This window comes from Mustela lutreola, chromosome 8, assembly GCF_030435805.1.
Source record: "Mustela lutreola isolate mMusLut2 chromosome 8, mMusLut2.pri, whole genome shotgun sequence".
Taxonomy (NCBI): Eukaryota; Metazoa; Chordata; class Mammalia; order Carnivora; family Mustelidae; genus Mustela; species Mustela lutreola.
In genome coordinates, this window is record NC_081297.1 from 126,982,689 (window position 1) to 127,007,475 (window position 24,787).

General features: G+C 43.6%; 2 protein-coding genes and 1 non-coding gene across 5 annotated transcripts in view; 1 reads left to right on the forward strand and 2 right to left on the reverse strand.

The window, feature by feature from the left end:
- The window catches only part of LTA4H (leukotriene A4 hydrolase), a 31,328-nt gene extending 27,278 nt beyond the window's left edge, over positions 1–4,050 (reverse strand). The window contains exon 1 of one of the 3 annotated variants that reach the window (XM_059186572.1): positions 3,773–4,043. In XM_059186572.1, coding sequence (XP_059042555.1) covers positions 3,773–3,931 — 159 coding nt within the window. In that variant the 5' untranslated portion in view covers positions 3,932–4,043. Of the gene's footprint in view, positions 1–3,772 lie in introns of all 3 variants that reach the window. The other 2 variants (XM_059186573.1, XM_059186574.1) reach the window with 2 other exon arrangements.
- A 399-nt stretch (positions 4,051–4,449) lies between these two features.
- On the forward strand, positions 4,450–4,521 carry TRNAD-GUC (transfer RNA aspartic acid (anticodon GUC)). Its single transcript has one exon. It is a non-coding gene; the product is annotated as a tRNA-Asp (tRNA).
- Positions 4,522–15,015: 10,494 nt separating this feature from the next.
- On the reverse strand, positions 15,016–15,414 carry LOC131839834 (small ribosomal subunit protein eS24-like). Its single transcript, XM_059187534.1, has one exon. It carries the CDS (start codon positions 15,412–15,414, stop codon positions 15,016–15,018), a length of 399 nt encoding a protein of 132 aa, XP_059043517.1.
- Positions 15,415–24,787: the final 9,373 nt, after the last annotated feature.

A 24,787-nucleotide genomic window follows, 5' to 3' on the forward strand; every position in this document is an offset into this window, starting at 1 on the left:
CAGAAGGGCCAGATTAGGGTGCCTGGGTGGCTCTGTGGGTTAAGCCTCTGCCTACAGCTCAGGTCGTGATCTCAGGGTCCTCGGATCAAGGCCCGAATCAGGCTCTCTCCTCAGTAGGGAGCCTGCTTCTCCCTCTCTCTCTGCTTGCCTCTCTGCCTACTTATGATCTCTCTTGCTGTCAAATAAATAAATAAAATCTTAAAAAGAAAAGAGGAATTGAAAGCAGGGACTCGAACATATATTTAAAAAAAAAAAAAAAGGAAGAGCCAGATTATTGTCTTGTCTATTTTTTTAAAATCTTTTCAAATCCTCCATACTTATTAGTCAGTCCAAATCTCTCCTATAGCATTTACTGTACCACATTAGAATGGTATGTGTTTTCTATTAGATGGAGGGTTCTTAAGAGGACACAGAATGTTACTTAGGCTTGCATTTCCAGAGTTTAGCACAGTGCCTGAAAAAATCGTAGGTATCAATTCATGCATTAAGCAAATCCTGAGCCAAGGGAAAAGAGAAAAATGCACTGTTAAAGCTGTGTATTGCCAAGTCTTAACCTTAACTATCACTCTCAAATAACTTAAGAAATTCCTCTTCAAATTTCACTAATAAATGTTATTAAACAATTGATCAAAAACAGTGATAGAAAAAAAAGAAGACTGGGTAGCTGAAAAGTTGGAACTAGTACTTTTCAACAAAGTTTCACTGAATACCAACTATATATGTAAGGCCGAGATACCATATGTAGTTACAGGAAACAGACTTGCCAACAGTAGGAAGTTACTAGGGATATAATTTACTGTACCTCACAGTATCCTCTTTGAATAACACCCCAAAAAACACTTCTACTTCTAAGCAGCTGGCTAATTGCCATGGAATATATAACTAATTCCCTTTTTGCACAGGCTGCTGGGAAGCTCCAAGAAAGCCTCCCAACCCACTTCTTTTTCCCTTGGGCCATGTGTTTCGTTTTCCTGATCCTTATTCTCTCTTCCTCTGAATTCTTAAGTTATTTTTAATTATACTGTATATGTTGTTTTAAACAGACTGAAATTCTTTCTGTGACAAAGCATGGCTTAAATAAAAAAGTTTTAGTCCTCAGTATTATGTCTCTATTTACATTTTCCGTTATTTGCAGGGTGCTGCAATTTTTTAAAAAAATGGCGTTTTAAAAAAATTGCAGCATCCTGCAAAGTTTGGTTTTGATTTTGGTTTTAAAACCAAAATCAAAACCAAACTTGAATTTCGTTTCCAGCTCAGCCATTTACGTAGTGAACACTAGAGGGTTTGCAGTCAGAAAGATCTGTGTTCACTGTTCACTTCATGGCTTCTGCTACTTACTAGTATATGATCTTGGCCAAGACATTAAAACCTCTTTGAGCCACCAGCTGACAAAACTAAAAATGTTGCAAACTTCAATAAAAGAAACAAATGCTTGGAAGTTATCACCAAAGAATACTGAACTTGAGCACAAATAACCCAAACTTCAAAAGGATTTTTAGAAAAGCTGGGATTAAGTCCTAGTAGAGCTCCTTCAACATTTCGCCGACTTCAAGGACTTCAAGAATGGAGACAGCAAGGTACTGAATGTCCTCACCAAGCACTGCTACTAGGTCCTCTCTATTGGTAGTGGTGAGGTATGGTGTTTTCTCACTTTCAAGACACTGTTAGCACTATTATTAGTGTGGCTCATATTAGTGTGGCCCACTGCACTCTAACTCAATTCATCCACTAGATCATCAAACTTTTTGAGTGTCCTCCACATGGCAGGTGCCACACTAAGAACCTGATAGAGCCATGAAACATAGTCCTACCTTCAAGAGACTGTATTCTAGTGAAGGAAAGAAGCTGAATTTGAAGAAATAAAACCAAACGCTTGGCCTCAAGTTGTCATTACAAATAAGCAAACAATTAAAAACAGATGTCACTCTACCAAACTAGCCTTCCTTGTATAAAATCTAACATTATTATCATTCTAGGCTCTAATTTACCAAACAAACATGCCACCCAGACATCATGATTTGAAAGTCTTCTCTCAAGATTTGGGGAATGCAAAAACAATGGGCAGCTTTGAGATTAGGACATTGAAGGCACATTCTTTTCAAAATTTAGGCATCTTGTTCCTTGCTTCCTCAAGGATCAGAGTTAAACCTTTATTTTTACAAAACCGGTGAGCGTGCAAGGTCATACTAAATAGTAATAAACTATCAAAATCTAATTTCTTATAATAAAAAGGGAAATCTCATTGAGATGGGACTTTGTCCAATCCTGCCTGGCAAAGCTGCCTGCAATGAAAGATAGCATGGTACTTCAAGTTGACCAAAGTACAACCTATAGGGAAATGGTTATCTTCTTGCTTGTAATACCTTATTTTCTTCCTTGTAGTGCTTTTGGTGATTAAATATCGACACATAGGTGAGTCGACCAACTTTTCAAATTGGCATTAGTCTAGCAAGATGTTAAAGGACAAAGAGTAGTTTACCTGGTCTATTAGTTCATATTAATGAACTCAGAATACTCGCCTATGACCCAAGGAGTCAAGAGAACCACCGCTTCTTATCTAAACTTCTAATTATGCCCAATTAATTGACTCCACTGGTTTCCCACCACCAAGCCTCCGACATTCAGTGATTAGGTTGCTTATGGCCTGCTTAAGTAGATATCACAATGCTCTATGCACCATACACTGTGGCTGGTCTTTCGCTGTCCCTCTTATTTCCAAAATTCTCACCTATGAAATCCTTCAGGTGAAAGGTACAATTAAATACTACCACTTTGAGTAAGAACACTGAAAACAGGTTATGTTGTACAGAGAAAATAATTTAATAACATTCCATAAATCTAAACAAGTTTTTCATCACTGAAGTGGCTTAGCGATGTTGCAGAAGTGTATTTCTAAGAAGAGCAATAATTACTCGCTCCTTGAAACCCGCTATGTAATACACTGTATTGAGATATGCTTAGAAAGCCTGAAGGGCCCACCCTCATTACATTAACAGAAGAGAAGGGTGATAAAGGTACAAGGGCCACCACACTGGGGAAAAAAAGAGCCGCACCTAGAGTTAGCAGAGACTGAAAGTATCAAAGCAGGGGAGAGGGGTTTGAGAATGGGTGGGAGAGAGGCTGAGGGCTGACTCCGATGGGTCGAGGGGTACTATCCTGCATTAGTGCGGGTTGAAATAAGGTGCCTGGGAGGAAAGGGTCGGATCAACATCGACAGGGCATTCGGTCTGAGACTTAGAGGAGACGATGGCCTGAGGAAGAGGAAGGTGGGCTGGGGACTGGAAGAAATTCGGGGCCTGAGAAGAGAGTTCTGGGCTGCAGGCCCAGGAAATGGGGAGGCCACCGGGGGCTCAGCGCTGGGAACGAGGAGAGCGGGGGAGGGAGGTTTCGGGCTAAAATGAAGCCTGAAGCTGGAAGAGGGCAGGACGTGGATGCGGCGCTAGGATGTGCCTCAGGGCTGAGGAGGGGAGTCTGGCGAGTGGGGTGCAGGAGGGGTCACTGAGCTGTAGGCAGCGGGTGACGAAGGGATGCAGAGACAGAAGCGGGGTTGGGAGGAGGCGATATAGGGTGAGTGGGGGCCGAGGAAGGGGAGGCTGAGAAATGAGTGAGGGTGAAAGGGAGGTGCGGAATAATGAGCTGCGGGCTGCGGAGGGGCACCGAGGGATGCGCGCCGCAGACCCGAACGTGGGGCTGGGAAGGGGCAGCAGCGGGGTGAGGGACGAGAAGCGGGCGGCCGGGGAGAGGCGGGCACTGGGCGCGCGTCCCACCGTACCAGGCTTCGCAGATTGTCCTCCTGAGACTGCACCGTGAGCGCGGCGGTGCCGGTGAGCACCCGGCGGGTAAAGTCGACGCTGCAGCGCAGGTGCAGGTGCTTGGTTCGGCAGACCGAAGCCGGAGAGGCCAAGGAGCACGTATCCACTACCTCGGGCATGGCTCTGGGGAGTCTCTCCGCACGCGGATGCGCACCCTAAAACCAGACGGCCAGACTACTCGACTGGGAGGTGGAGGAGAGAAGGAGGGAGGTGAAGAAGAGCAAGACCGACTCGTGGCGCCCGCCGGGAAGGGAAGTTTCGTAAAGTGAGAGAAGAGCGAGGTGTAGCGTGGATGGAACTACAAGTTCCGTGGTGCAGCGCGAGAAGGAGTGCGCTTTGCTTCCTGGGAGGGGGTGTGTGTGTGGAGGGGAGCCGAGAGGAATGGGTGCATTCCTGAAAGGGGAGGAGGAGGAAGAGGAGGGGAGTGGGGGCAGCCGGAGGATGGCTGGGCCGACGGAAGTGAGCAGAAGTGCAACGGGGAGAACAACTGGATGCTTCCATTTTAGTTTCGTTCGACTTCGGTGGACGTTGCAGTAACAATGCAAGAATGTCAAAAGCTTTGATGGCAGCCAATAGTGAGGGCGGGGGAGGGTGATAAGCAATAAAACCCTTGTCGGAGGTGCGACTGCTGTGTGGTTCCTCGTTAGTATAGTGGTGAGTATCCCCGCCTGTCACGCGGGAGACCGGGGTTCGATTCCCCGACGGGGAGACACAAAGAAAATTTTGTTTTAATGACAATGCAACAAACCGTGATGTAAGTATTTCTCCCAGCGTTTTAAAAGTTAATATGAAAGAAAGAAAGTCAAATGAGTTATCAACGTTACATTTATTTAAGAGTTGTTTCATTACTGGTTTGCCATGTTGGCAACCCAACATACGCTAAATTGTGTCAGTTCAACAAATTTTTCTTTATTGCTACTTATTTATGTACATTTCCAGGCCCTGGAGAGCAAAAACGGAATAAGCCAATATTCCCATTTTAGAAACCTAGGAAGGTCATTTCAATATACTGTAATGAGAGAATTCTGTTATAGGAGTATGTGTTGGTGGCAACACTGGAGTGCCGAGCTGGGACATCTAGCTCAGCTCTGGGGCCCTTTCAGAAGGTGAGGAAGGGTTGAAGAATGATTTGTTTTGGGGATGGGACCTCAGAGTTGAAGCTGTAGAGACTGGAAGAGGGCAGGCCTCAGAAGACTTGAAACAGTTGGATCTTTAATCCTGAATTCATGAATAGGGGGCCTCCTGAAGAATTTTAAAGACATGAGGGACATGGTCAGAGTCATGTCATCCAGAGAACACTGGTAGTTTATTCGGAGAATGGATAGGAGTTATCAAAACCAGAAGCACGTGAGTTAGGAAACTGTTAATAGTCCAGAAAGAAGATGTGGTGGCCTCACATAGGGAATAAGTAAAGATAGAGAAAAGGAGGGGAATGGAAGGAATATTTAAGAGATAAGTGGATACACAGATTAAGAAGCCTAAGATGATTCTCAGATTTTTGACTCCGGTGTGTGGGCAATCATTAACCAGAGACAGAGACCATCTGAAGAGGACAGATATAGGTGGGGATGATGTAAATTTAATTTTGGACATTCCAAGTTTGAGAGCGTATGGGACTCAAGTGGAGATGTCTATGAATCACTTAATGTTTAAGTCCATGCTCTGGGGAAGTTTCTGGTAGATCTGAGAAGGTCACGTAATGTGGTAGGTAAAGCTATGACCATGGATGAGCTCAGCCCAAGTAGCATGTGTAAAGAGAAGAGCAGTGAAAACAGGTTGAACTCCGGCAGAGCACGAGCTTTTAACAAAAAAAAAGGCTAAAGGATGGAGGCAGTCCTCTCACAACATATGCATATATCCAAATCACCACAATGTACTCCTTAAAGATCTTACAGTTTTGTCAATTATAGCTCAATAAAGCTGAAATTTTTCAGAAGGGGGGAGTAGAGTAAGAAGAACTCATGAAATAAATTTGGAAGAGCCAACCAGCAATGTTAAATCCAGGGAGGACCATTAAAATAAGGAGTAAAAAGACTCCTTTGGATTTAGCAGTGGGGTTGGATGTAGGAGGTTGGTGGTTTTGTTGAGTTCTGTGGAAGTTTTGTGGAAGCTGGATGCCAGAGAGCAATAGGTTAAGCAATAAAAAAGAAGAGGGAAATAGAACACAAGCTGCTCTGTCAAGACGTTTGGCCAATTTGAGAAAGGAAGACAAAAGAGGAATAGAGAGGCATATGGCATAAAGAAAGTGTTCTTTATTTTTTTAGGGAAAGAGAACCTTTAACATGTTTAGATATAGGGATGAAAGGGTTTCTAGAGAAAATTAAAGATTTAAGAAGTGTGGGAGACAGTAGATGACTTGAGCCTTGGCCAGTGCTCCATAACTCCATTCTGTATCAAAATGATCTAACAATTAAATCTGGCTCCAGTAACAGAAAAAGATGTTATGTAAGGGGGTGTCCTGGTGTTGGCCCCAGCAAGGCAAAGGAAAACAAAATAAAATTAAAACATGCCAAACCATGAAATTCAATGTCTTATAAATGCAAAAGTCTGAATTTTATATGGCCTAAGAATCCATGATGTGGTTGATATTTGCACACATTTTTTGAGGCCTAAAAATATTCTAGATGTTCCTAAATCAAGGGTGACAAACATGGTGCAGTAGACTTGATTTAGTCAAAGAATACACAATCAAATGATCTTCCTTATGGAGAAAGGATAATTTGCTTTTCCTAATAAAAGAATGTCAATACCATTGACTTCCATTATCGACTACCAGGAGCCCACAGAGTTTATGCCAGTGTGTTCAAGAAGATAGTCACAGACAGCTGCAAATGAATGCCTCAAATTTATTAATAGATTAATCAAAAGATAGATATACTATAGCAATTATTTTCTAAGATCCCGCTGACACCCAAATATAGAGTGTACAAAATTAGCAATTCACAAACAATAGACATGTCCTTCATGTCCCGTGGTGGATAGGGAAAGTTTTAAAAATGAAGTTTTCCATTGCTTCTATAAAATAAGGATAATATCAGAGCTTATATACAAAAGGAGACTTTATTAGGATAAAAATGATTGATAAAAGTTTTATAAAAAGAAGTATACATATATTTACACAGCCATTTGAAGAGGAAGTATTCCAGCTTAACTGCTCACCTGGAAAATTTACTAAACCACCGCAAAGCCTCAATCCTTTTGGGGGAAAAACCGGGGCTGTTGAAAGGATGAGATGAGATAACGTACGTGAAGTGCTTCGGGTTGTGCTTGGCATTGTGATCATCTATTACGTGTTTGCCGGTATTATTTCTATGGGTCTTTATTTTGTATATTTTGTTAATTTTAATACATATTATTCCTTGTTTTGTTAGCAAGAGTTTTTAGGTAGACCTGGGAAATGAGAAGCAACTAAGACGTGGGAAATAAACAGATTGTGCCAAAACAGACTTCTAAAAGAGTTTGCAACGATCATCTTCTTGAAATATATTTATATTTAGGAAATTCTGGAAATTGTAATAGGTGCATTAACACATGACTTCCTGTTTCCATCAGGTCTAGCTCTGCAGGGGTGACATTCACATGCCGGGTTTCAGTCTAGCTGAAAGCAGCTTGTGAGAGATCTCAGCTCTCTCCTGCTCTTCCTTAAGCTTGACTCCCCATCCAGCCCCCATCTTTCCTGGAAAGAGTTCTCCTTTTCCCTCCCAGGACTCTGTCACCCCACCCTCCTGTCTGGGCAGGAGTGTAGTAGAGTCTCAAGTCCTAACAGAACAGAGGTGTATGTGATGCCCTTCCAATGGGTGAGAAAGTGGAAGAAATTATTTTAGCTCCTTTTTTTTTTTTTTTTTTTTTCATGTTTAGCTCACAAAATGATTGAGGCAGCCTGGACCCGTTTCTCCATTTTTCTGTTAAATCTGTTTTTGTTTGTGCAAGAATTGTATACTTATTATGCATAGCTCTAGTGTGTTCGTGCCAAGAAAAGGTCTGGGCAGCTGGGGAGGGCAGAGATGAAAGGAACACAAGACAAAGTTCTTCCAATTTAGTAAAATATTATAAGGGATCCTCTCCACTTGTCCCCACGCCTTCCCCCCATTCTGACCTCTATCCTGACTGAGAGCAGGCTGGATCTGGAGAGACTTCCATAACGATTTGCTGTTTGTTCCTCTACGGGTGCCCACTAGCCTGATCTGGATGGATTATCAGGCCATGATGGATAGGATGGCTGGTCACGTGACCGTCTCTCTTTTGCACACCAAGTATGGTTTCAAGACCCACAGTGTAGTGTCTCCTAAAAGCCCCATCAGAAACACAGATCTCAGGCTCTGGTCTGCTGGATCAGAATCTGCATCTTAGTAAGATACTCCCAGTGATCAGTGCGCATAGTAAGTGAAACCACTGCCTTAGAGGCTGAAACAATACTTTTGGGATTGGAGGAAATTCAGTTCAAGAGTTTCTAAGACATGTCAGGACTCCTCTTGGAGTTCTGGCCCTGGATCCTCAAATCAGTACTCCTGTTATCCTCTGTCAACTCCAACACAGCACCTACCAGGCCACGTAAATGTCGGCGTATTTGTCCTTCCACCTGATGAGATGGTCTGTCCTGAATTTCCAGATGAAATATTTTCCCTCTCTGAGCATGTTCTTTGGATGGATGAACAAAGGTATAAATGAATAAATGAGATTTCCCATGAGGCCCCAGGGATCCTTTTACTCAGCGCTTTATTCTTTGTTGACTCTGGGGCACAGAGAAAGGTGCCTTGTGAACTCTGCCTTCGGCTCAGGTCATGATCCCAGCAGGGTCCTGGAATCGAGCCCCCTACTTCGGGCTCCCTGCACAGGAAGCCTGGTTCTCCCTCTCCCATCCACCCCCGCTGCTTGTGCTCCCTCTCTCTGTCAAATTAATAAATAAAATCTTTTAAAAAGAAAGAAAGAAAATACCCGTTACTGTCCTCTTGCTAATGGGAAACTCTTACTTTACAGACTCTTTATGGACGCATAGTATCCACTCATAAAAGTGCACTCCTCGTAAGTGTATAGCTCACCGAGCTTCGTAAACTGAGCAAGCACCAGTGCAGTCAGTACCCAGATAAGATACAGAGCATTACCGGCACCCCACTATGGCCCCCTCAAATTCCCTTCTATTCTCTGCAAACCTTGCTCCCAGTGGCAATCACTGCCTGGCTTCCAACCACATAGAACTCCTACCTGTTTTGTTAGGTAGATTCCCCTTATTTAAACAGAAATATACAGTCAGTGCTCTCATGCCTGGATTCTTCAGCTCATTATAATTGCGAGATTCCTTTAGATTGTTGCATCTCGTTCTAGGTCATGCATTCTCATTGCTGTGGAGTGTTACATGTGTGGGTAGACCAGATATCTGGACCCATTCCACTGTGGATGGACACCAGGGTGATTCTGGGTTCTGAGTTGTCATGAATGGTGCTACTGTGCGCCTTCCAGAACACATCTTTTGGTGAACATATAGCAGCCAGGTTTTGATGTGCTGCTTTGAAGTTTGGACAGCATAACCCATGCCAGTGACATTGCTTTGTGACCGCTGCACCAAGCCAAAAATCATTCCTTGCAGCAACCCTGGCTCTGTAATCATGGACACAGACCCAAGAGCTCCCAGCTGGAGCAGGGGACAGTGGATCAAGCAGGAAGGGAAGCTGTTTTCAAGTTATAAGGAAAAAAGAGATCTTCACAAATGGTGATCTAGTTCATCTTTCTCCCCCTCTCACACGCAGTCACTACTCTTTCTTTTCTAGTTGCTCCTGATTGTAAGGTTCGGCTCTAGCGGGCTTTTTTCTGATTCAGAGATTCTCGCTCAACTCACATTCTTCCTGCTGAGCCCCCGACGGTGTTTCCTCAGAGCAGGTCCTTACACCATTTATTCTGATGGCTTAAAGCCTGAGTGGGGTTTCACAAGTGCCATTACTGTTTTCAAAAGCCGTATTTCTGTCTCGGGGTGGCTGGCTTGGAGCCTCGTTTCGCTCATTTGCCAACAGAGCAGGTTGTTGGTATTTGCTTATAAAATAGGTTTGCAGCAAAGACCAACCTCAAAGGCTTTCCTTCGGAACATTCCTCTCACCTACTGATTTGTGTTTGAGGAACTACCTAGAATTTTGTCAGCTCTTACAACTAGGCCTCTTGTGCTTGGTATTTGCCGTTGAGCAAACTCAGGTAAGAGACTCGCATAGCTGACTTACTCTTCACCTTCTTCCACGGATGTGTGTCTCAGTGTTTCTGGAGAGGAGCCATGCACTTCCCCTTACCTCGTGCCCTGGCTTCCGCCTCCCTTCCTGGCCTCCAGCGCAGCCTCTTCTCCAGCCAGACTCTACATCCTTTCCCACAGCGGCACCTTACCCTGCCCCCCCGGGGTCACAGGGTTAGAAGAGGCTCCCTGCCCACTCCTCTCACCTCTGTTCCCTATCTCCCACCCCACCCCCCAACTTCTCTAGAAGTATTTTCCCCAATGTATTGTCCTTCCCCTGCTGGTCCTTAATTTTTCTGAACAGGAACTTCACACACACACACACACACACACACACACACACACACACGAGTCAGCCCTCATTCTTTGCAGATTTCATAGCCGTGAATCTGTCTGCTCACTAAAATGCATATGTTACCCCTGAACCAGCACTGGCAGCCCTTTCGTGGTCACCTGCGGGCACACACAGAGCAGGGAAGCATTTGAGCTGCCCGAGGCTCCCATTCTCAGCTGGGGTTGAACAAGGCAAAGCTGAGCCTTCTTGTTTCTGCCTTTTTTCTGTAAACCAGTGTCCTTTTGGTGGTCTGTTTAATGTCATGGTTTGCACATTTTCATGCTTTCTATCAGTCATTTCACTGTTTAAAATGTCCTCTAAGCAAATGCTCAAGTGCTGTCCATGTTCCTCAGCACGGGAAGGCAGGGCTGTGGCCCACGGAGAGCAGACACGTGTCAGCTAAGCTTTCTTCCGGTGTGACTCAGAGTACCGTGGGCCACGAGTGTGACGGTCATGAATCCACTGTGTATTCCGTGAGGTGCTTTGGATAGAAACACACATAAAACAAGGTCATGTATTGACTGGGAAGTGCAACCAAAAGTTCACAGAACCCTACTGTGTTTCCCCTGGGAGCAGCGGTTCCTACTTGGCCAACTCACTCCGTGTTCACAACTTACTAGACTTACTAGATGTCTAATGACGTACCAGAGCGTCATTGCTGCAAATAAAGAGGATCAACCGCGTCTACTCCTTGCCCTTCCAGATGGTTCCCGTTTGTTTCCTTCAGCCTCTCTCTCTGTTCCCCAAAGGAGTTGAAGTGACAAGCTTTTCTTGGGCATACATTGCTTTTCCTTCAACTCTCTCAGGGCACCCAGCTCAGGAAGAAGACTGGTGGGGCCTCAGGAGATGGGAAGGGGATTGGAAGAAGGGAGGGGAGGGAGACAGGAAAAGGGAGGAGGGATGGCGGGAAGGAAGGATGCCCTGTGGAGCCTGAGGTTACTGCTCTGTTGAAGAGAGCTTGGGTTTCCAGATTTTCACAGTTTCTTGGTCCTCAAATGCTTCCTCTTTATGTCCAAGAAGAATCATAGAATCATAGAATAATAGAATAGAGTAACAGATTAACTAGAATAATAGAAAATTAGAAAGTACGTGATCTCTTGTGATAGCTTTGGCTTTTTTCTGCCCTTGAAGGAATCAAACAGAGCAAATCATCCAGATTCTTCGGAGCTTTAAAAAAATTTTTCCTTCTCCTCCCTTCTCCCCGCCCCCCCCCCCCCCGCCCACTCTCCACCCCTTGTCTTTCTTGGGCTAGGATAATTTTATAATTCCCCAACTCTAGGCCAAAAGAAAGTGGAACTCCTAGTGGACGATAATACACCTCTGGGGTATGATCAGACCCCTTTCGTTGGTAGCAAGTAGTGTGGATGTTGGCTTGTCCTTGGGAAGTTCAGAACCTTCCTGGGCAAATGAAAACCATAAAATGAAACTGGGAGAGATCCAGGTGGGAGACTGAATCACTGAAGTGTATCGAGGCAGGCCTGTCCACAAGAGCTGTAGGAGTTCAATGGAGAGGTCTGTGGGCATCTTTCTGGAAGCAGTGGAGCTTGCATGGAAACATAAAGCAGGAGTCTCGGTTTTTTAATTGCCAACCAATATCAATAAAAACTGAGGGGTGGGGGTACCTAGGTGGCTCAGTGGGTTAAAGCCTCTGCCTTTGGCTCAGGTCATGATCCCAGAGTCCTGGGATCAAGCCCTACATCAAGCCCTGCATCGCATCATCGGGCTCTCTGCTCAGCAGGGAGCCTGCTTCTCTTCCTCTCTCTCTCTGCCTGCCTCTCTACCTACTTGTGATCTCTGTCTGTCAAATAAATAAATAAAATCTTAAACAAACAAACAAACAAACTGAGGGGTACACCCTCAATAAATATGGAGTTGGGTTTTTTTTTTTTGCTTGTTTATAAATCCTCTCCTATGTGCTAATGTAATTAATATCTCATGGCACAAGATACATTGAGAGGAGGGGTCGTAGTCAATGATAGTGAATATAAATCCTGAATTTTAAATAACCATTTTCATAATTTTGCTTTGCATGGCAGGGAGCTACCTTCCTGTCAGATTTGATTTGATCATCATTGCTCCGTTTTGTTTGTTAAATCAATGTGGCCACCTTATCTTGGAACAGAAGCATTCATTCTGCCATTTTCCTTTGCTCGCGCGTACTTGCACTGTACCTTAGGCATTGAGGCTGCAATTCGTGAAATATGACCACAGAACTTTGAATTACCTGGGTGCCCAGAAAAATCATGAGCCTGCAGAGGGCTTTGGCCCTGAGCAAAGGAAATGCCAGCTCACTGATAAAAGTTAAAAGGAAAGTAGAAGAATGAAGTATAGTTGTTTACGATTACATCTCACAAGTCATCTCTTGCAAAGCCAATCTCTTACATAAACAAAACTAGAGATTTAATATTTTCTGCCTGTACCCAAATGACCTCCTGCCTCTTTCCCCCTTTGGAAGTTTGCATGCTAATTGAAAGGAACAGTAATTCCAAAGACGTTAATGGTGAAGATCTAGTCAGATATCAAAGGCAAATGCAGAAAAAAAGCTCACATTTCTTGAAATCCTAGATGTATTTCTAGAGAATGAATCCATCACATTTTACCTGAGAGGCTTATGTGCCCTGGGGGTGTCCATGCCACCCCGGCCGGGTGATCAGAGTGGGGATTCATCAGGGCTTTCTGCCCCTAGGAGGGGAAGAAATAGCTCCCCCCACCCCTGACCCAGAAAGTTATCTTTGCAGCTTTAACTGAGCCTTGAAAGGGACATATGATCACTTCTCATAATTGACTGGTCCCCCGGAATGACCCTGATACAAGTAGGAGGGAATACACAAAAACACAAATATCAGGAGGTGGGGGACATTGGAAGCTTTGTTGGGGCCTGGCTACTACCATGAGGTAGGCATTATTTTTACCCCAATTTAGGAAGAAACCAAGGTTCTGATAAATAAGTAATTCCCTCAAGTCACTAGCTTGGGACAAACAGAGCTGGGGCTCAAACCGAGGGAGTGTGACCCCAGAAGCACATCCTTTTTGAGCATGGCCTTGGCCTCTGATCTCACCACAAGCCTTAGTTTCTGACTTCCTTTCTTCACTCCCCTGCACGAAACATTGCAAATAAGATGTATTTCCTTTTGCTTAGAGCATTTCAAAAGTCATTGTTTCTTAAGGGTGGAGGTTGGAGGGTTTCCAAAGAAGGAAATCCAATGAGGCTATCTGGCCAAAGTCCCTAACATGTACACAGTAATGAAATAATTAATTAAGAAAATGTCACACGGAATCTAGGAATAACAAGACCAATGACCCCGTTTCGGAGCCAGACATTTAAGAAACGATCATAAAGTAGAGTGGGTCGTGTGTATGTCCTGTTCGATGTCTCTCTTCCTGGTTGCTTGGGTCGGGTTTTCTCAGGAGGCTGGGTGGGCTAAATTGAGCAACGTTACGCTAAAATAAATCTGCAATATTAGATGTTAGGCAACAAAAGCCGGAAAGAGAAACTACATTTCCTATAAAATGTGGAACTGTGGGATAACATCTTGCCAACAGTCTGACTGGCTAGCGGGGAATTTCTGTATGAGAAGGAATGGGAGAGTATATGATGTATAATGTTATCAGTATAAATGATCATGAGAAAGGTAAAGTTTTGTTGTTCTTTTGTTGGGATTTTTTTATGAACCAAATCTGTAGTTGCACTAAATTGTAGGCCATTATTTTGAACTCGGGCACAAATCAACGAACGCATTTTGTTTTATTTAATCATTTAGTTAAGCATTTCCTATGGGTCAGGCCCTATTCTAAGTGCTTGAGACATATTAACGCATGTTTAAACTTCTAAACAAAAATGTGAGGTATGACTGACATACAACATCCGATTAATTTCAGGTGTGCAACCAAGATTTGTTATTTGTATATATTGCAAAATGAGCACCACGATTAGTCTCCTTAACATCTGTCACTGTACATAGTTACAGATTTGTTTCTTGTGACGAAAACTTTTAAGATCTACTCTTTTAGGAAAAATTAAAATATTCAATACAGTATTATTAACTATAGCCCCCATGTTGTGCATTTTGTTCCCATGACTTATTTGTTTTGTGATTAGAAGTTTTTACTTTTTGACCCTCCTCATGTATTTGGTCTGCCTCTCCCCTGCTATCCCCACCTCTGGCAACCACTATTCTCTATTCTCTGTAAGTATAAGCCTGGGTTCTTTTTTTTAATTCCATAGATAAGCGAGATCATATGCTATATATTTATTGTTCTCTGCCAGACTGCACTTATTATAATGCCCTCAAATTCCATCCCTATTGTTGCAAATAGCAAGATTTTATTTTTTTTATGGCTGAATTACACACACACACGCACGCACACACATGCACACACACGCACACACCCTGCACATTTTCTTTATCCGTTCTTCCACAGATGGACTTTCAGGTTGTTTCCACATCCCAGCTATTGTACCTAATGCTGTAATGCACTCAGGGCTGCCTCTATCTTTTCGAGTTAAGTGTTTTCATTTTCTTTGGATAAATACCCAGAAGTGGTATTGGGATTGCTGGATCATAGGGTAGTTCTGGGCTTGTTTGTTTGTTTGTTTTAACAAGTTCTTAGTTTATTAATCCTCTCGTGACAAATCTGCACGATCACCACAGATAAAGTCACTGCAGAATCTTTACTCCTTCTGTGGTCCACTCTCCAGCTCGCTTGTTGCCAGCACCAACACTAGCTTTGGCAGTCCCCCTGACCGCCTTCATTCTGTTCTTGCGTTCCTTTCCCTGTTTTCTTGAGGTCCTTTCCTGCTCACACAGGCCATGTCCTGCAGGGCTATGGCTGGGTTCATTTTTCTTTGCCAGTTGTCTCGCCACCACCCACTTGGGTTCTGAAACCAAATACAAAATGACATCTGGTATGTTCTTGTCCATTTTGGCGAGTTTTCCCTGAATTTCTGTCTCAGGTACAGTTGCCTTTCTGGGGTGAAGAACATCCATGAGCATTTGTTTCCTCTGAAGTTGTTGGTTGGTCACGAACTGCCTGGTCTGGGTCAGTTCCTGCGTCATTCATGATGGCGGCCGAGGCTCAAGCAGTTAGGGAGGAAACGAGAATGACCATATGATAGTTCTCATTTCTTGAGGAACCTCCATACTGTGTTCAGCAGTGGTGACATCCTATTTGCATTCCTCCCAGCAGTTCAAGGGTTCAAGAACAAGGCTTCCCTTTTCTCCACTTCCTCACCAAGACTTGTTGTTTCTTGTCTTTTTGATAATAGCCATTTGAACCGGCGGGAGGTGATATCTCATTGTGGTTTTGATTTGCATTTGAATTTGATTTTGATTTGCATTTCCCTGATGGTGAGTGACCTTGAACATCTTTTCGTGTGTCTGTTGCTCATCTATATGTGTTCTTTGGGAAAAAGTGTATTCAGATCCTTTGCCCATTTTAAAAATTCGGATTGTTTTCTTGCTATTGAGTTATAGTCATTCTTTATATATTTTAGGTATTAACCTCTTCTCAGATACATGATTTAAAAATATATTCTCCTATCTGGTAGGTTGCCTTTTCATTTTGGTGACGGCTTCCTTTGCTGTGCAGAAGCTTTATAGTTTGATGTAGTCCCACTTTTCTTCATTTTTAAGCTTTTGTTGCCTTTGTTTTGGGTGTCAAATTAAAAAAAAAAAATCACCAAGACTGATGTCAAGGAGCTAACTGCCTATGTTTTCTTCCAGAAATTTATGGCTTCAGGTCTTACATTTGAGTCTTTAATCCACTTTGAGTTAATTTTTGGTATAATATATGGTATAAGATGATGGTCCAGTTTCATTCTTTGGCATGTTCGGTCTCCCCAATACCATTGATTGAAGAGACTGTCCTTTCCCCCATTGTGTATTCTTAGCTCCTTTGTCATACATTAATTGACCATATATACTTGGGTTTATTTCTGGGGTCTTTATTCTGTTCCGTTGATCAGTATGTCCGTTTTCATGCCAGCCCCCTACTACTTTGATTGCTACGTCTTCATAATATAGTTTGTAATCAGGGAATGGGGCTCCTCCAGCTTTGTTCCTCTTTCTAAAGATTGTTTTTGGTTATTTCGGGCCTTTTGTGGTTCCATACAAATTTTAGAACGGTTTGTTCCATTTCTGTGAAAAATACCATCGGAATTTGTTGGGGATTGCATTGAATCTGTAGCTTGACTTGAGTGGTGCGGAGATTTTAACAATATTAATTCTGATACCATGTCGAATAAAAGTGGTGAGAGTGGGAAATCTTGTCTTGTTCCTGATCTTAAAGGAAAAACTTTCTGCTTTTCCCCATTGAGTATGATGTTGGCTGTGGGCTTGTCATAGACGACCTTTATGATTTTATACACTTCTATTAATCCTGACGACAACCCTGTGAGGTAGGTACTATTACTTTTCCCATTTTACAGATGGGGAAATTGAGGCACAAGTATTGTCCTGCTTAAGTTCCAGGTTACCTAATTTACAAAGCAACCTGAGGTGGGGCACCTGGCCAGTTAGTTGAGCACCTGCCTTCAGCTCAGGTCATGATCCCTGGATCCTGGGACTGAGGAGCACATTGGGCTCCCTGCCCAGTGGCGAGTCTGCTGCTCCTTCTCCCTCTCCCTTTGCACCTCTCCCCGTTGTGCTTTCTCTCTTTCTCAAATAAATAAAATCTTTAAAGAACAACAACAATGAAGTAACCTAAGGTTAAGTAACAGCCAAGATTACATAGCTAGTAAGTTTCAGAATTGGGATCCAAACGAGACACTAGAGATGCAGAGCCTGGTTCTGAATCAGGCTTTTGCCTGGTACAAAAATATGAAGACATAGGTCATTCTCTTTTGGGACCACACAGGCCATTCTTACAACTGGGATCCTGTCCCTCCCATTCTCACCCTTGCTCCCGCCTGACCAGCAAATTCCTGCCTGTTTTGTTCAAGAGTTAGCTCAGGTTGAACCTCTGCTGGAGGCTTCCATGACCTACATCCAGAGTTAGGCGCCTGCTTCTTCATGTTCTTTCTATGTTTTATTCATTCTTTTGAGACATTTGGTGCTTTTTAAATTGACTCAGCTTCTAGTCGACCTTATCTGTCACCAGTTCTGTGATGCACCTCTCCCTGATTTTGGGGGTGGGCCGTGTGATCTGAGACCAGCTAGATCAGAGCTTGCCTTTACAGCACAGTTCAGAGATGACCATGTGAGCCAGGTTGATCTAAGCAGAGTGAATCCTGGGACATGACAGGAGCTTGTGGAGAGAAACATATGATTCCATTGTAAGTCTGGAGCTGCCGGCAGCCTTCTCTCTTCACAGTGTATTGGAAGATGAGGCCACACTGAAGAAAGGGAGAAAGGAATGACATTGAGAGTTGGCTGGTTTGAGCCTCTGGGTCCCACCCCACCAAAATTCAAGATATGCTTTTGGACTTGATGAGCTAATGAATTCCCTATGGCAGCCTATGCCAGTTGGAGTTTTCTGTCACTGTCAGCCAAAGGAATAGGAACCAGTAGATAATTCTACGATGTATCTATAGCTCTTCCACTCTACCAGTGTGAACCAGACCATAATTCTTTGGAGGTAGTAGATGCTCAGTAAATATCTGTTGGGTAAATTTAGCTGAAAAGTAGTTTGGAGGGACCTGAGCCTAGAGCAGGGACACCTTTATGGAGGCTAATGACTTAGTTGGTACAAAAGGAGGTCAAGGGTCTCAGGTTGAAGTGCAGGATTGAAGGAAAGGGACAGACAGCAGACAAAGAACGATCTAGGCAATGATACCGAGGGAGATGGAACCACAGTCAGATTAAAGCTTGAGTGCCACCCCATTCTGTGTGTTTATGTGTCTGTGTGTTTTAGCAAACTTCTTAGCAGCCAAGTGAACGAGATATAATATTCCTAGGTGGTTATTGCCTTCCCAAGTCACCCATCTCTGCCAGGTGATCACAGTTAGAAAATTAATGTGAGACAATCAGAGGCTCCCATATGAGCCAATAAGCATGATTAGCACACACAAAAAGCTTTTACGAAACAACACATTTAGGTCTTCCTAGGGGTAGGACCAGGAGTTCAGAGGCCCAGGTGAGTCAGCGTCTGGTGACAGGCAGCTTCTGGACAACGTGATGGAGTGTCGGCTCAGAGCGAAGGCCCTGAGTAAAATCAAGACTGGGAGGTGAAGTTAGCCTTGACTTTTGTAACCACCAGCCAAGACAATACCCACTGGGCGGTTATGTGCAACACGCCTGACAAGGGGCTCCAGGACCTGTGGAACAAGACCCCTCTTTGCTTCCCTTTTCCTCATCTAAGAAAGGAGCCAAGTCCTGCTGAGCCTCAACCTCTCAGGCTGCCCCAGGACCCGAGGGAAAGAGGCGCCATCTGTTCTGCTCTGAGGCGATTACCCGTTTGCTCTTCTGCTTGGTCACTGATCTGCAGACAGCTAGTGGCAAGGTGGGCTCGGCGACCTGTGCCTGAACCAGCTATGGGGGAGGCTCCATACTCTAGGATAAAGAATCTGCAGCAGTCCAGATGGAACATTCTCTGATGACGGAACATTCTCTGATGATGATGGACTGGGTGTGGTCCATTATGGTAGCATAGCTATAGTGGCTACTGAGCACTCGAGATGAATTGATGGCAAGTGAAATGGAGGAATTGAAATTTTTGAAAGATTTATTAATTTATTTGAGGGGGGAGAGGCAGAGGGACAGGGAAAGAATCTCAAGTAGACTCCCCACTGAGCGTGGAGCCTGATACAGGGCTCGATCTCATGACCCTGAGATCATGACCTGAGCCAAAATCAAGAGCTGGCCACTCAGCCAACTCAGCCACCCAAGCGCTCCGGGGAATTAAATATTTAATATAATTTAAAATGAAAAGTGAACAAAGACTAGTGGCTGTTGTATTGGATAAGCACAGCTCTATAGTTTCTTTCTCTCTTGTCTCTTCTGCTTTTCCTCTTCTACTTATTTCTCCACCCGGCTCTCTCCCTCTTGCTAAAATAGCTCCCGTGGAATGTGGGCTATTTTTTAAAACCCTTCCCATCTGGGCCTTTGCCCTGACCCCGTGGGTGCACACTAAGTCAGTTGAATGTGGTCTCTTTTAGCTAAAGAGGAGAATTCTTGATCACGAGTCAAACACAGAATCCATAAAAAATAAAGCAGTATGCTGCCATTTCAAATTATTAGTATTTTACACAACTTCCCAAACTGGTTTTCTTTTTCTTTCTTTCTTTCTTTTTTTTTAAACCTTTTCTTAGGAAGAAACTGTAAGGGCAGGAGAGCGGGTCTGTAAAGAGTTCTGGAGCTAGACCTCCTGATTCAAGATCTCACTTTCAAACATATTAGCTGTAGGGTCTTGGGAATTTTTTTTTTTTTTAAGATTTTATTTATTTATTTGTCAGAGAGAGAGCGAGCGAGAGCGAGCACAGGCAGACAGAGTGGAAGGCAGAGTCAGAGGGAGAAGCAGGCTCCCTGCGGAGCAAGGAGCCCGATGTGGGACTCGATCCCAGGACGCTGGGATCATGACCTGAGCCGAAGGCAGCTGCTTAACCAACTGAGCCACCCAGGCGTCCCGGGTCTTGGGAATTTAACTTAACAGAATTTCTTAGTATATCAGTTTCCCCCTCTGTAAAATAGCAATGACCCTATAGCTATATTATTGTGGTGGGTTATGATGAAGGTGAAATCTTTTTTTTGTGTGTAAAGCACATAGGACAGAGTTCAGCACATAGTAGGTGTTAATCAATGTTTTGCTAATATTCCCTCTGCCTAGCACCCTTCCTTGCACAAAGCAGGTGTTCAGTAGATGCTTGTCCAATAATGAATGAATGGCTGTATGAAGTGTGTTGCCACCAGGTGGCAGTAGTGCCTCACTTATAAGGACTAACCAAAGCACCAGACTTTTTATCAGTGACATTCTCTCCTGAACTCCCAGATGGAGTATGAAGAACTGAACCCCTTCCCTCTCCTGACTCTCCTTTTCCTCTAATCTGCCCTCTCTTGTGATGAATCTTTCTTCTTTTCCTCACTGTATTAGTCTGCAAAGGCTACCATACAACAGACTGGGTGGCTTAAACAATAGACATTTTCTTAGAGTTTCGGAGGCTAGAAGTTCAAGATCAAGGTGTCCGCAGGGTTCATTTCTGGTGAGGCTCCTCTCTTGGCTTGTAGATGGCTACCTTCTCACTGTGTCCTCACATGGTTCCGTGTGCACACAGAGAGAAAGAGCTTCGATATTCCTTCCTCTTCTGATAAGGTTACCCCTCATATTAGATTAGGGCCCTATCTTTAACCTTAATTACTTCTCTACAGGCCTTTTCTCAAAATACAGTCACTTTGGGTATTAGGACTTGAACATATGAATTTGGGGGAGACACAATTCAGACCATTATACCACTTTTATTTCTAATCTCTGTTCACATACTTCTTTCTTATTTCCTGTCATTCTCCCATCTCTCAACCATTATATGTCTTTCCTAGGACTGGTTTTACAGGTTGTAACTGAACAACTCTTGGGGGCATCAGTCATATATTAGCACAGCTATGTATATCGTGACAATATCGAGACAGATGGCAGTAACATGTCTTGAAGAAGGGGAGTCTTTTCCACATTCACAGGAATGTGCTAGTGCCCCTCCTTTCCCTCCATTGGATTCATGTCCCTCTCATCATTTTTTTCTTCAGTTTCTCTCCTTCCTTACTCTCCTCTCCAGGCTGAACCTGCTCCACGATCATAAAGAGGTGAATTCATCACAGCACACACTGTTCATTTAGTACCTTAGGGCCAGGCTCTCTGTGGGACGCCAAATGGTGCTTCCTACACTTGCACCTTGAACTAGCCAGTCCGTCCACACCCAGCAGGACAACACCCAGTGGGATGAGCCTCCAACACTCTTGGATCCTTCACGGTCTGCCTTCACCATGGAGCAGACATTAGGACCTAAACCTGGGAGGGAAGGGGGGATGTGTACAGTATTGTAATGTAAACTAGCATTTTTAAAAAAAGATTTTATTTATTTGACACAGAGAGAGAGAGAGAGAGAGAGACAGAGACAGTGAGCACAAGCAGAAGGAGTGGCAGGCAAAAGGAAAGGGAGAAGCAGGCTGCCCGCTGAGCAGGGAGCCTTGATAGAGGGCTGGATCCCAGGACCTTGGGACCAGGACCAGAGTGGAAGGCAGATGCCCAATGAACTGAGCCACCCAGGTGCCCCTGTAAACTAGCGTTCATCGAACACTTACCACATGCTGCGCACAGTTCAAATCCCTTTCCATATATTACATTTAATCATCAAAACTATGCTCTCGTTTTGTAGATGAGCTGCAGACAATGTAGCAGAGCCTCCTAATTGTTGCCTCATTTCTATCTTCTCTTTTTTTTTTTCATTAAGTAATTGAAGCCGATGAATTCTGGCTGCCCCACGGGTACCCAAGAATGGCCACATTGCTCAGGCTCCCTTGCAATTTGATGTAGCCACGCAACTCAATCCTGGCCAGTTGGGTGTGAGTAGGAATGAGGTCTGCCGTTTCAGTGTTCTGTCCTTGAAAGGAGGCTGCTTGCTCTCTCTGTCCTCTTTTCCTGGCTTGGACAGCGCTGAGACAGCTGTGAGCCAGCTTTGACTATAAAAGCAAGGACGACAGGATGAGGAAGAACAGAGAAACATAGAGGGAACCTGGTTCCTAAATGAGCGTATGGGACAAAACCATGTACATGCCTACCCTACATCCATCTTTAGATTATTATGCGAATATGAAATAAACTTCTGTCACTATATGGTGTCTTTGTTACAGCATCTTAGCCTGCTCTTTAGCTAATATAGAGAGGTTAAGTAACACACCCAAGATCGCAAAAGTAATAAATGACAGCAAAAGGATTTTAACTCAGGTTGGATTGGAATTCAGAGCCCAAGCTAACGGTACAATAACAATCCAGCACCAAAGCTTAACCTTAACCACTAACTGTATAATAAGATCTTGTTCCTCTAAAATTTCCTCGTCTCCAGACAAGACCACCATTATATTGGGCTTTGAAGGACAGTCCAATGGGCTCTAAAATACCAATAGTATAATCTTTTCACTGAAGACCAGTAAGCCCCATAATTGTTCCCTTTTTTGGGGCAGTAGAGATCTGAGTAAGTGTAAACGTAGTATAGGAGGAGCGACACAAAAATCCATTACCACCAAGGAACTCTAGGTGTCCTTTAATTCCTCATGCTATCTGATCTGTCGGGGTTGAGACAGAGTGGGAAATGGGACAGATAAAATTTGATGGAGTTCTGTGAAGGAGTGTGGGGCAGTGGAATGTCTAGAAAGGAAACAGATGAGTCCTTTGCCTTGAAGGAAGGTGTGGTGACAGAGTAACGCTCAACCTCCACAACCCCCTTCAAAGGTGTCCGTGTGTGTGTCCAGATCCCTGGAACTGTGAGTAAATTAGGTGGCAAAGTGATTCCATAAATGAAGGATCTCAAGATGGAGAGAGTATTCTGGATGATTTGGGTGGACCCAATCTATGCTTAGGGGGCCTCATAAGGCAAAGAGGGAGGCAGGAGAGAGAGTCAAAGACACCAAGGTGGTGACAGAAGCAAAGGTGAGAGGAAGAGAGATTTGAAGATGCTACACTGCTGGCTTTGAAGAAGGAGCAAGGAGCCACAAACTAAGGAATGTGGCTGTAGCTAGATGCTGGAAAATTCTCCTCAAGAGCCTCCAGAAGAGTGAAACCCTGCTGACACCTTAGTTTGGCCCAAGTCAAACCCATTTTGGACTTCTGACTTCCAGAACTGTGAGGTAGTTTTTTTAAAGCCACCACCTTTGTGGTCCTTTTTTTTAGCAATAGGAAATACTACAAGGAGTGTGGTTGTCAGGGTCCCTGCAGGAAACACATGGGGCACATACAGACATTAATGGTTTAATGGAGGTATGAGCACAGTCAAGGGTACAGAAAAGGGATAGAGAAATACTAGGAGATTAACAACAGCAAGAAGCCAGTACCATTCTGAGGTCTGAAGGCCTGGGGACAAGAGTGGCATCACAGCAGACCAGTGGAGAGCTGGGGTCATGAAGAAGCCACCCAAGAAGAGGATATGGCCACAAAGGCTGGGCTGTGGGTTGGACGGATGTCCCGGGGTGTCTGTTAGGTACCGTAAGTTCCGGCGGCGAAGAATTCTTTATAAGACCTTTGTCCCCTAAGATTCACAATGAATTCCTCACTCAGTCTCTGAAATCAAACCAGACACTATTAACAGCTGACTTAATGAGGAAGGATCTCCATGAAACATATTTTTGTGTCTTCACCTCTTGTTCTAGCTTTTTCTTTGTCTTGACTGTATAAATGCTTTTTAATGCTTCTTATTTCAATACATCCTTTTAATGAAAAAAAAAACCCCATATATAAATGGATTATAGGGTATAAAAAGAAATGCAGTCACCCTTACATGCAAAAGCCTATCTCATCGGCCAAAGCTGTAGGCTGAGTACCACGAGGCACCTTGGGGCAGTGACCCATATTTTAAGCAAAGTAGCAAGGAGGAAATGTAAAGTGGCCCGAGTTTTAATATAGTGCAGAGGGCAGTGGTTACCCCAGTCTTGCAAGTCATACCCAGAATCAGCTGGGGGAATGTACAAGGGAGAATAGGTACTTTGATCTTTTCATAGTTTCCTTCTTGGTAAATAAATTTATATTTTCAAGCTGAATCTCATCTGGCAATTTCCGGCCAACTTTAGTTCTCTGTAAAACTTACTTGGTACTTTTTCCACCTCTGCCCCCAGCCAGTCAACAAACCCTTTACCTTTCGAATTGTCTAGATTGAAATAAAATATTTTAGAGAAATGAAGCCTGCGGTAACGGTCCCTACAGCCCTTCCCCCCAGCATGACATTAATTTCGGCCTCTGTGTTCACTCAAACCTTGCAAGTGCCCCCTGATTTATATTAAATATCGCCACATTTGAAGCCTTAGCGGTAATCTAAGTGGAAACAGCTTGCTTCTCTCAAGAAAAAATAATAAAAATCAGAGTAAAATAATTACAAGCGAATTGGAAGAACAGACTCAATTTTGTCACCAATAATTTTTAGAATTTGTAGAGTACCATTTGTTATTACTCTCTGTTTCCACATCTCCAGCCAAAACAAGTTCTAAGCACATTTGAATGTATTTTTATGGATGAAGTCAATGAATTTAACATGATAACTTTTAAACCACTTTAAATCCGGGTAAATTATGTAGTGAAATCCCATTCATTTGAATTTTGCCCATGTTTGCCATGATTTGGGTACAAATTGGTTTAAAGTTTAACTTTTCCAGTTACTGGGGGAAAGAGTTTACTAGGGAAATAATATAAACAAGATTTCAGTCTATTGAAGAAGCCAAGTGACTTCCAAGCACTTGAAAAAGTTTTGATAGTTTCAGTTTGCATAGAAATCATTTATTTTGATAATGACAAATGATT